Below are 12,926 nucleotides of genomic sequence, written 5' to 3'. Positions count from 1 at the left end.
CATGTGTATGTGGCACTACTCGAGCCTGGTCTGTGGTGTTGAAAGAGAGAAAGAAAGTGAAAGAAAGAAAGAGAGAAAGAAAGAGAGAAAGGGAAAGAAAGAGAAAGCAAGAGAACCCTGGGGAAAGAGAGAGAAAGAAAGAAAGTGAAAGAAAGAAAGAGAAAGAGAAAGAGAGAGAGAGAAAGAAAAAGAAAGAAAGGAGAAAGAAAGAGAAAAGGAAAGAGAAAGAAAGAAAGAAAGAAAGAAAGAGAAAGCAAGAGAGAGAACGAAAAAAGAGAGAAAGAAACAGAGAAAGAGAGAAAGAAAGAGAGAAAGAAAGAGAAAGAGAGGAAGGAAGAAAAAAGGAAGGAAGGAAGAAAGAAAGACATTGGTGTGGTAGCTAGTATGTGCTGAGTGATTGAGAACTGAGCTGGTGTCTGGTAAGACGGACACCCACGTGGGCTGCTGGGCCAACTTGTTGTTACAGGCTCAGAGGGACAGCCTCAGCAGACTCCAGGTTTCACTGTGGGCATTTCGAAGTGCCAGGCTGCATTTTAACTCGGGCTAACGTCATTTCAATTGAAAGGCAGACATTCAGGAAGCAGCTCATCTCCTCGCTCTACAAATTACTAAATGACTCTACCAACAAGTCAAAAAAACATTATCGAAGTGAGCGCCGTAAAAGAACAAAATACAAGTAGACCTGCCCTGGAATTTGAAGCCCTGTTGATGAATTAAAATTCCAACCGCTTCGCTCGAGGCTTAGTTAAAACCGACAATATTTGTAGGTGACCCCCGTTAGCTATCACCAACAAGCTCTCTGCATTGCTGTCAGAGACGCGCATGCGCTGGGGAGGGCTATTAAATGAAGTGGACGGAGAGGAGCTGAAGCAAAAAAGCCAGAGGCCAGCTCGCGGCTCCTTTGATGTTGTCAGTGGCCGCACGGCACACTGAGAACATCAAAGGAGCCGCGAAAGTGTGGCAAATGGTGTGCGATGTGCCCGTGATGTGCCCCAAATTATGCCCAGAACTTCAAGTTTAATTCACAGATAAGGCACGTATAAGGCACAACTGCCCATCAAATCTGGCACAAGGTTAGCCAACTCACCCCCACACACACACACAAAGCTTCTCTGCAAAGCCCATGAGCAATGGTAGTGCTATGCTACTCAGCCACCAAAAGTGTAAGAGCTCTACTGAGAGGTAAAAGTACTCTCCACTAAAGTAAGGCAGTCTAGCGCAAAGTGTTGGTATTTTGTGGATGAACATTCAGCAGGAACGCTGAGAAGTGCTGGTATTGTTCCATTAAACGTAGATTGGGCATATTGTACTAAAAATAATTTTCTTTTAAAGGTTGAGCAAACTTGTTTGAAGTACTCCTAAAACCACATCACATGTGTATGTGGCACTACTCGAGCCTGGTCTGTGGTGTTGAAAGAGAGAAAGAAAGTGAAAGAAAGAAAGAGAGAAAGAAAGAGAGAAAGGGAAAGAAAGAAAGAGAAAGCAAGAGAACGCAGGGGAAAGCGAGAGAAAGAAAGAAAGTGAAAGAAAGAAAGAGAAAGAGAGAGAGAGAAAGAAAAAGAAAGAAAGGAGAAAGAAAGAGAAAAGGAAAGAGAAAGAAAGAGAGAAAGAAAGAAAGAAAGAGAAAGCAAGAGAGAGAACGAAAAAAGAGAGAAAGAAACAGAGATAGAGAGAAAGAAAGAGAAAGAGAGGAAGGAAGAAAAAAGGAAGGAAGGAAGGAAGAAAGAAAGACATTGGTGTGGTAGCTAGTATGTGCTGAGTGATTGAGAACTGAGCTGGTGTCTGGTAAGACAGACACCCACGTGGGCTGCTGGGCCAACTTGTTGTTACAGGCTCAGAGGGACAGCCTCAGCAGACTCCAGGTTTCACTGTGGGCATTTCGAAGTGCCAGGCTGCATTTTAACTCGGGCTAACGTCATTTCAATTGAAAGGCAGACATTCAGGAAGCAGCTCATCTCCTCGCTCTACAAATTACTAAATGACTCTACCAACAAGTCAAAAAAACATTATCGAAGTAAGCGCCGTAAAAGAACAAAATAGAAGTAGACCTGCCCTGGAATTTGAAGCCCTGTTGATAAATTAAAATTCCAACCGCTTCGCTCGAGGCTTAGTTAGTGAGTGGTAGAACAAGCCACAAACAAGCTCCTGGCATTGCTGTGGGGAGGGGGGGAAGAGAAATGCACGGCCGTGAAAGTGGCTCTCGGGGCGCATTCCTTTGAAGTGTCGGGTCTGATGCAATTATGCGAGGCAGGCTGGTTAGGAAGCAAATGGCAAGGGAGGGAGGCTGAGGCTTTGATGTGGGGAGTCACAAGTGAAGTGAATAATTAGGGGAGGAGAACTGGCAGGCTGATAGGCAGAAGGCTCAGGCAAGCTCGTGCACGAGGCGGCGTGCACTTCCCAAAATCCTCTGAGAGCCCTTGGCCTTAAGAAATGGTTTGACTGCATAAGGGCTCTTTTCCTATTCCTGCGGAATAGGAAAGGACGAGCCCTAAAAAAGAAAGTTGGGGCCTGACAAAAGGTTTATTTTGCCAGGCCGACATGGTGGTTTAAAATCTGCATACACAAGTTGCAATGGCAGACTGAAATATGTTTAAAGGGCTACTTAAGCAGGTGACACAATCAAGTCAAGTCAAGTCGGAATTTATATAGCCCACTACATACCCAGAGGGTCTCAAGGCGCTTGAGGAAGGGGGTAGGTTTATTTATCGAATATCCAGGTTTTAAGCTGTTTTCTGAAGGCTAGGTGGTTTTGAGTAAGGCGTAGGTGGGTGGGAAGGGAGTTCCAGGTCTTGGCCGCTAAGTAGGAGAAGGATCTTCCCCCCATGGTGGCTTTGTGGATGCGCGGCACAGCGGCGAGGGCTTGGTTGGACGAACGCAGCTGGCGTGTGGGGGTGTAAAAGGAAAGGCGCGTGTTGAGGCAATCAGGTCCAAGTTCGTATAGGGCTTTGTGTGCGTGGGTAAGTAGACAGAACGTTATCCTCTTGTTGATGGGGAGCCAGTGGAGTTCTTTCAGGAGAGCCGAAATGTGGTCTGTGCGGGGAATGTCTAGTATGAGTCTGGCTGAAGCATTTTGGATGCGTTGGAGTTTTTTCTGCAGTTTTGCGGTGGTACCGGCGTAAAGGGTGTTTCCGTAGTCCAGACAGCTTGTAACCAGTGCGTGGGTGACCGTTTTTCTTGTTTCGGTGGGGATCCAGCGAAATGTTTTTTTGAGCATGCGTAGGATGTTGAAGCATGATGATGAGACGGCGTTGACTTGTTTGGTCATCCAGAGTGAGGAGTCCAGGATGATGCCTAGGTTCCGTGCGTGATCCGTTGGTATGGGGGCTTTTCCTAGTTCCGTTGGCCACCAAGAGTCGTCCCAGGCGGAAGGGGGTGCGCCTAAGATAAGGACTTCAGTTTTGTCCGAGTTTAGTTTCAGACGGCTGTGCTTCATCCACTCGGCTACTTCTTTCATCCCTTCATGTAGGTTGGTTTTGGCGGAGATTGGGTCTTTGGTGAGTGAGAGGATCAGCTGAGTGTCATCAGCGTAGGAGATGATGTTGAGGTTGTGTTGACGTGCGATGGTTGCGAGGGGGCTCATGTAGACGTTGAAGAGGGTGGGGCTGAGTGATGATCCTTGCGGGACGCCACAGGTGACTTCGGTGGCCTCTGACTTAAAAGGGGGGAGGCGGACTCTCTGAGTTCTTCCAGCGAGGAACGAGATGATCCAGTCTAATGCTTTTCCTTGAATTCCGATGTCTCTGAGGCGTTGTATCAGGGTGCTATGGCAGACTGTGTCGAAGGCTGCAGAGAGGTCACGGAGGATGAGGGCGACTGTTTCTCCGTTGTCCAGTAGTGTTCGAATGTCATCTGTTGCTGCAATGAGGGCTTTCTCAATGACTTTGGCAGGGAATGGGAGGAGCGAGATGGGGCGGTAATTTTTGAGTTCGGTGGGGTCAGCTGTGGGCTTTTTCAGAAGGGCGCTGAGTTCGGCGTGTTTCCAGCTTTCTGGGAATGTGGGGGAGTTCAGGGAGCAGTTGATGACGTCTCGGAGATGGGGTGCGATAATGGAGTTTGCTTTGTTGAAGATGTGATGGGGGCATGGGTCTGTAGGGGATCCTGAGTGGATGGAGTTCATTAGGCGGATGGTGTCTTCTGTGGTGATTGGGTTCCAGTCGAAAAGGTTATTCGGAGGAGTTACAGGTTCGGAGGTAAGTGAGGTTGACTGGTTTACGGGTTGGTTGTCAAAGCTGTTATGAATGCCGGCGATTTTGTCATGGAAGAATGAGGCTAGGGAGTCGCAGAGGACTTGAGAGGGGGTGATGTCGTTTGAGCTGGCGGTGGGGTTGGAGAATTCTTTGATGATGTTGAAAAGTTCTTTGCTGTTGCGGGCGTTGTTGTCTAGTCGATCTTTGAGTGATGATTTCTTGGCTGTCCGGATTAGTTGGTGATGTTTGCGGGTTGCGTTTTTGAAGGCAGCTTGGGTGATAGTGTTTGGGTCTTTTTTTCAAGTTTTATCGAGGGAACGACAGAGCTTCTTGGATTTTTTAAGGTCATCGTTGAACCAGGGGGCGTTCTTGCTGCCTTGTTTGATTTGATGTTTTTTCAAGGGAGCTAGTTTGTCGGCGGTTTGGGTTAACCATTGTGTGAAGTTGATGGCGGCTTGGTTAGGGTTCGTTGAGTAGGCCGGGGGTTTTTGAAGAAGCGATGTGGAGATGTGGTCGATGGTGATTTTGTTCCAATTTCTTCGCAGAGTTGGTTGAGGGAGGTTGTGGATCGTGGTCTTATTGTAAGTGAAGTGGATGCAACTGTGGTCCGTCCAGTGGAGGGGTGTGGTGTGCGTGAAGGAGATATGCTTGCTGGAAGTGAAGATAGGGTCGAGTGTGTGTCCTGCATAGTGTGTGGGGGTGTTAACAAGTTGTTTGAGTCCGAGATTGGCGAGGTTGTCCAGGAGGGTGGTAGTGTTACTGTTGTTGCTCTTTTCCAGGTGGAAATTGAGGTCTCCCAGTAGAATGTATTCTTCCGAGGGGAGGGCGTGTGGGGTGATGAAGTCAGTGATGTCTTCGCTGAATCTAGTGCGGGGTCCTGGTGGCCTGTAGAGGAGGGTGCCTCTAAGTGTGGTCTTGGGGTCGGTGTGGATCTGGAAGTGAAGGTGTTCGGCGATAGCTAGTTTGTCTTCTGAGCTGGTTGAGACGCGGATGGTGTTCTTGTGGACGATGGCGATGCCTCCTCCTGTTTGGAGGGTGCGGTCCTTACGGATGATCTTGTAGCCGTCCGGGATGGCTATGGTGATGTCTGGAGCTGAAGAGGCATTCATCCAAGTTTCTGTTAGGAAGGCGATGTCCGGAGAGATGGTGTCGAGTAGATTCCAAAGGTCGATGGCGTGTTTGTGAACCGAGCGGGTGTTGAGAAGGATGCATTTGAGGTGGTTGGTATTGGATCTTTGTTTGATGTTTGAGGGTTTGGTGTAGGTCTTAATGCAGCTGAATTTGCAGGAGTGGCAGGTGAAGGGTCCGTGGGTGTGTCCTGGTGCTGCTTGGGCGCAGTTAGGGAATCGGCCGGGGTTAAGTGCTAAGAGGGTGGAGGCGTTGTATGTAATGCGGGTGGGGTGGGTGGTACGGGAGCCAGGGGGTCTGGCACTGGGCGCGGTCCAGGCGCGGACAGGCGTAGACGGGCTTACCTTTGGCGCACCTTCGGCGCGGCCGCAGCGCATGGACGCTGCGCGTTGGGACATCTGCCTTAAATGGATAGTGGAGGGGGCGGAGCGTGGGAGGGGCAGCTAGGAGGCGGTCGCGGGGAGGTAGAGGCGGGCCAGGGGAGATGACAACAACAACAAAATGGTGGCTAACAGAGTCAAAACGAAACCGGGGCACAGTCGAAGTAAAGGCAGAGCTATTTCCACACAATTACAGACCAATGGTGGGTCCGGCCAGAAGCGCTATGTAAACAAATGACAAGCAGCTCACAAGTAATTGCAGAAACGAGTTGCGTGCAGAAGCGCGTTGTTATTTCAATATGTGCAGAATGCGAACAGTGCTGAAGGCCCACTAGTAGCATTTAATTTTCAGACCCTGGGCAAAGGTAGTGCCACTTTACTAGGGACTTACAAGTAATTTAAATATGTCAATTGGGTATATGGCAATTCTACCATGTTTTATGGGGAGAGCACAAGCACTTTAACGCTAGTTAGCAGTGGAAAAGTGTGTAGAGTCCTAAAAGCCAACAAACACGAGTTCAGAAAACAGAGGGTAGAAGGCAAAACGTTTGTGGATGGCCCCACAGAAAGGGCCAAGTACAACCCAGTGCATTAGAGATAATGGGCCCCCGGGAACTCTGGCATAGCCTTGTACAGGTCATCTGGGACCCCATCTGGCCCAGAGGCTTTATCGGATGGACTTTGGTGGAACTAGACCTTGTCAAGGTAAAATCTAACATTAATGTGCAATTACAGGTCTGGGCTGGCGTAAAGTTTGCCCTTGTAATGCCAGGCAATAGAAAGCCCTAAAGCATCCAACCCACTTAATGGTTCGGATATTGGGCCCCAAGCTATCACACTGTAATGTGAAAGGATTGCTTGGATTCACTGTTTTCCAGAGTCCCCCAAGGTCTTTGGTTATGTCTGCACTGATTAAACTGTCCTAGGTATAATTTATGATGGTCTGTTTCCTCAACTAGCCTGTTTGTATTCTGCCCGCAGTTTAATAATGTCAGACCTGATTCTGGGGGCTTTACGGAGAGAAACTCTCAGACATCCATTGGCTTCCAAGCAGGGTTTATCAAACCAGCCAGGTTGAATAACCTTTGATTTGAACCAATCATAAGTGAATTTCTATAAAGTGCATTAACCGGTTGGAAGATCAGCAAATATTAATCTATTAACTTAAAATTTTTACTAATTGATTGCAGAAGCATAAATGTATATCTGCAACTGGACACCTTATCCCTTTGTCTTTGATGAAAAGGTTTAACGACACTCTCCGATGATGCTTAACTATAGTTAGGACCGGACCTAGCATTGTAATCGCTATGACTAGTCTCCAAGGTTCCTTCAGATTTTACTTGCAACTGTAAAGACCGTGAAATAAAAATATAGCCATTTATGGTCCCCTGTCCCCAGTCAATACACATTACAAATTGTTTCTCCTCCTCTCCCAATATTTCAGCATAATTACAGGGATCGTATTCAAGTAAACATTTGTAGAATCTAGCTCCTTTAGCATCCATATTGGGCTGGTCTACAATCATGTTTCTGCTATAGAATGGATCAGAGAAATTAACATCAGTACCAATCTTTGTACTGAAATTACATCTAATTTCTATAGTGAGACCCTTATACAGTTAATCTTACTTTTGGTGGGGACCTGTTTTTAAACTTAGACCCAGAACCCATTGCTGAACCCATTTTCGCTTCACACTCCATAATAGCCGTAGGATGTATCAAGGAGCGTAACTTGCGCCGCTGTCCCATTAATCTTAGCCATCCACCGAAGACACACCTTCAACTTGATCAATCTCCTTCGTTCTGATTCATCTCCTACCCTGCTTTCCTTTTGTTATTGTGCTTTTTTTCTCTTCTTAAATTTATGTTCTTATCTCTATCCTAACCAACTTTACTTTTTTTCCACTCTCCTTTGGCCTTTTCTTCCAAAATTCTCTATTCTCAAGCTTTCTCTTCTCTCATCTCTCCCACTTCCCTCAAAGTTTTTTCTCTCCTTTGTCACTCTCTACCAACCACTACATAGCTCACTCAATTACTTACTCGTCTGTTTCATCCTGCACGCTGGCTCCTATTCAATTTCCATCTTCACCCCCTCTATCTCTTCTACCCCACTTCCATCTCACTCACTGTCTCCTGGAATATTGTCCTTACAATTCCATCCAACGCACTGCCATTCTCTCTCTCTCTCTTCATTACCGTTTGCTGACCCAACTCACCTGGATCCTGATCTCTGCTTCCACCTCTTTCCTCTTCTCCTCTTTAATAAGCTCAGTTTCACACTGCTGGTTGAAATTATGCCTCTCGTCCCTCTTTCGCCACACAGCTAAAAACAACAGAGCAAAAGGATTAATATGAGCACAAGAAAGATTCACAACAAAACACCATCCCTTCAGAGGAATCCTTCTGCATAAAGATCCCTTGCCTCAGATGAGACTCTTAACCCCTAGCACTCTTACCAAGGAGCAAACAACTAGCAGCTTCTACGCAACTTTGAGGGTCTTAGTAGTATTTAGCACATTAATCCCAAAGAAAACCTTTGGGTAACTGTACGCCTTATAAAAGCAAAATAATAAGAAGAAGAACAACGCAATAAGTAGCTACCACTGAAACCCAAGCAATAATCGTATGTCAGGGGAGATAGGCAGAATCAGTCATTCAAATTACTTTATTCGATTCATATGAATCATAAAAGTTTGCATACATACATACAATAATTCTTAAGAAACGTATGCAAAAAGACTGGCACAAAATACATAGATAAAGGAGATAGGCAGAATCATCAGAATGTATTTGTTAGCAAAGCTTTGACAACTAACTATACAAAATGGCAATACCCCCTAACAGACAGCTAGTACAAATGTATTCTTGTTAAGCTAATAATAGTATCTGTGGTAATGCTACTACTAATACAATAAGAAGATAATAATAAAACAAGTGTTATAGTGTTTCATACCATACTTCTGTTATTTCTAAGTGCTGTAATGTAACAGATGCTACTATCGCCCAATTTAATGGCACTTAATTCGCCCTTCATTGAAAGAGATTTCACACTCACTACCTACCATTCAGTATATGTTTCAGCAGCTACTGTTCAATTCACTAAGTCTTCCTTCTGGCTAAGGCAAAAAGTCCACATTCTAATAACTGAATTAGATTTTTTTTGTCAGGGAGAAACTAGGGAGAAACACAGATTTTTTCTCAGAACACAAGCTTTCCATAATATTTCAGAAACCCGATATTAGCAGCGTTCTCAATTCTCAGTTAATGAATCCTTGATTGTGAATGTTTAGAAAGCAGAGTGCATTATACACTCAATTACCACTATGTAAGCCATTCACTACATGTAAACCATCCACCTCATTGTGTGAACCAAACCTCAGCCAGAGATGTGGAAAGAAAACAGAAAGCATAAAGACATGCAGCCTAGTGCCAGTCATCTTATAATAGCTGGGGTTGAGACTGGACGTGAAAGGCTAGTTGCCGTAGCATTAGACTCATTTCTTTTGGGGGATAAACCTTCATTTGAATGTAAGTAGTTATACACTAGGAGGACAAAAGTCTTAGATATGTTCAGCTCTGATGGTGCTAGGTCTAGTTATAAAAACAGAAGTTGTTTTCTGTACCAGTTTGCTTATTTAACCATTAGACAGAGCTTTGATTGGTCAGTCGGTAACCTATGTCAGGATAAACTCACATATAATGGTGTAGTAGCTAAGCATCTACTACCCAGCTTCCCCAGCTTGGAGGAAGACTCCCCGGTGCACAGCACTCAAATGACACACTGTCTAAATGTTCATATGTAGTTCTTCAGAAAGTGAAATCCACACGATTCTGCTGTTTCATATGATTTACTCCAAACTCATTATCTTCATGAGTACTTCAAGATGCTTCAGAAATAAATTCCATGTACATATTCCAATGATATAGCATCCAATATTTAACAGTCCCAATGCATTTCGGGCTGAATATAAGCCCTTCCTCAGGGGAAAGCTCTACAACAAAAAAGAAAGTAACCTCCTATCACTAAATACTTCATGATAAAACTTCACAATAATGAGGTTAGCGCGTTTAAGCTGGTTCGTAACATTCGCTTACGCCATTATTTTCAGAACATAGTGACCACACCCATGCAGGATGAGGATATGTTACGAGGACTCCGTCCCCACAGCACATTCATGGCCCCTCTCAGCCATAAGATCATCGACACATTCGAAAACTTGGTCAAGAGAGACATAGCCACATTGCCTTTTCAATCCATGGGTAAGCAGGAAAATCTCACCAAAAAGGAAAAGAATATCTTGCTAAGAATTGCTAACAACACGTCGATTGTTTGTCAAACTGCGGACAAGGGGGGCGCCTTAGTCATCATGGACGCCTCCTACTATGAAGAACAAGTTCATATCCATACTGCGGATACTAATACTTATGCACCATTACAAACTGACCCCACCAATGAGTTTGTCACTATCCTGAGCAAAATCATCAACCAGGCATTTGACAACGGGACTATCACCAATCGAGTGAGACGGTATCTTACACCCAACAATCCGAAACCACCAGTTCTATACATGATACCGAAGGTGCACAAGCACCCCACTAGACCACCATTACGGCCCATCGTATCCACCAAGGGGAGCATTCATGAAACGACAGGAAAGTTTTTGGACAGGTACCTTCAGCCATTTGTTGTAAACACCCGATCGCATGTCCGCGATACCACTGACTTCTTGATCAAATTAAAACAAGCAACGGACGCACTGGAGAACCAAGAGTTAATATTGTGTACAGTGGACGTGTGTTCATTATACACATCCATACCTCATGACCTTGGTATAGCAGCTATCGAACAAGAACTCTCAAATTCCAACCTGGATCCTGATTTGCAAGTACTACTCATGGAACTGATGATATTCACCTTATATCACAGTTACTTCAAGGTAGCCGACAAATGGTTTCACCAACTGTGCGGGACGGCCATGGGCAATTGTGCGGCGCCGTCGTACACAAATTTATTTATGAAATCTTTCGAAGAAACGCATGCTTTAATCCAACCGTCTTGGCAAACCTTTGGCAGACTCTTCTTAAGATTTATTGATGACATTTTCATTTTATGGGCAGGGACTGAGAATACCCTCACTGATTTCTTGCAATCTTTGAATGGGATTAATGACCGAGTACAATTCACTTGGACCTTTGACAGACAATGTATACATTTCCTGGATGTGAAAATTGAAAGACAAGCAGGAAAAGTGTCCACCACTATATTTCGAAAACCGACTGATCGCAATTCCATCTTGCATTACCGGAGTTTCCACCGACCTGGATTGAAACTAAATCTACAGTTTTCTCAACTGTTGCGTGTCAAACGCATAGTATCTACAGATAATGTTTGTAAACAAGAAATATCCAACATGGTGGAGAGGTTCAAAGCACGTGGCTATCCTCAACAGACATTAGACCAGGCCGTGGCCCGATGTGAAAATACTAACAGGGATGATTTGTTGCAGGTTAAATGTAAAACTGAGAACACACGGATGGTGGTAGTGTCCAAATACACTGTCATCAGCAATCAATTCAGAAACATTATAACTAAACATTGGCCTCTACTAAGTCTGGAACCGGATTTTCAGGGAGCGTTTTCACAGCCACCCTTGTTTGCCTATACAAGGGGACGTAACTTAAAGGAGATGTTGTCAAAACCTAAAGATCAGACGAAACTGGAGACATTCAAAGGTCTCAGACCATGCTACAATTGTAGCAATTGTAACAATTGTATACTAGGGAATGTCACGAATCACCCCATGAGGGGTCACCCAATCAAATTACGAGTCAATGCCACATGTAATTCCTCGAACGTCATTTACATGTTGAAATGTCCATGTGGGAAATGTTATGTTGGTCACACTGAGAGGAAAATACGAGTATGGCTATTGGAACACAAAAGCAACATAAGAACTGGCAACATCAAATCGACAGTAGCCGCTCATTTTCTTGAACATAACCATACAGTAGCCCAGTTAAAATACCTGATATTGGAACAAGTTGCAGTAACTCACAACAACAAGAACACTTTACTGAAAAGAGAGAATTTCTGGATCCGGCTCCTGGCGACGATGCAGCCGCACGGATTAAATGACAGGATGGAATTCCTGTGTTACTTATAGACTGGGCGCTAACTGCATATCATCTGAAATTACTGCCACATGTCATTTTAGTTTGCTTTTGATCATTACTTTATTTTAATGTTTATTTGTGCATTCACCCGTTGTTGTGTACAGAATCAACCCGAGTGTTTATTGTTGTTCGTTCTCTTCAATGCACGCATTACAAGCATTGCCTGACCTTTCCAATATGGCGCTAGCTTCACCCGCTCTATAGTCCTCTTTCTATCTTCAGGGCATCAGCCCCGCGTTTACTAATCACACTGAGACTCTGGCGGGTATAATCTTCGAACCGGGTAGCACACGGAGGATCATTAACAAGTCCAGAAGCGTAAGTTCCTCTACCGGGGACCGCTTATTTTGTTGAACATCGAGGCTTGGGTCACCTTCGCGTGTTTTATGGCACCACTGCATCGTCACAGGTTGAGGCGATATGATTTATATCTGCACTCGAGCGTGTAAGCCGAGCAAGTCACAGATGAACGCGAGTGGGGCATGGGGATCATCCCGTTATAGACGACAGAGCACACACACTTGTGCGACGGGTTTATCGTTTAATTCTGGCTTATTTTGGTTCATTTTAAGCACCTTTCAATGCCATCACACCCCTGTTTAATTTCATGCACCCAGCACATACACCTTGATTTATTAATGCACGTCACCATCAGGGGCTTTGATGAGGTAGATCTTAGCATGTCGGCATATTGCGCACCAGCATGTATGGACGCAATTCATTATTGTGAAGTTTTATCATGAAGTATTAAGTGATAGGAGGTTACTTTCTTTTTTGTTGTAGAGCATTCCCCTGAGGAAGGGCTTATATTCAGCCCGAAATGCATTGGGACTGTTAAATATTGGATGCTATATCATTGGAATATGTACATGGAATTTATTTCTGAAGCATCTTGAAGTACTCATGAAGATAATGAGTTTGGAGTAAATCATATGAAACAGCAGAATCGTGTGGATTTCACTTTCTGAAGAACTACATATGAACATTTAGACAGTGTGTCATTTGAGTGCTGTGCACCGGGGAGTCTTCCTCCAAGCTGGGGAAGCTGGGTAGT

The 12,926-nt window shown here is 44.8% G+C and overlaps 1 protein-coding gene across 3 annotated transcripts in view; it reads right to left on the bottom strand.

The window, feature by feature from the left end:
- LOC144768886 (dynein regulatory complex protein 11-like) overlaps positions 1–12,926 on the bottom strand; it is a 743,718-nt gene that overhangs the window by 465,349 nt on the left and 265,443 nt on the right. For all 3 annotated transcript variants that reach the window (XM_078652900.1, XM_078652898.1, XM_078652899.1), the window contains one exon: positions 7,915–8,021. In XM_078652900.1, the coding sequence (XP_078509026.1) occupies positions 7,915–8,021 (107 nt within the window). The remainder of the gene's footprint in view (positions 1–7,914; positions 8,022–12,926) is intronic.

This window comes from Lissotriton helveticus, chromosome 7 (assembly GCF_964261635.1).
Source record: "Lissotriton helveticus chromosome 7, aLisHel1.1, whole genome shotgun sequence".
Lineage (NCBI taxonomy): Eukaryota > Metazoa > Chordata > Amphibia > Caudata > Salamandridae > Lissotriton > Lissotriton helveticus.
This window is presented reverse-complemented; position numbering and strand designations above follow the sequence as displayed.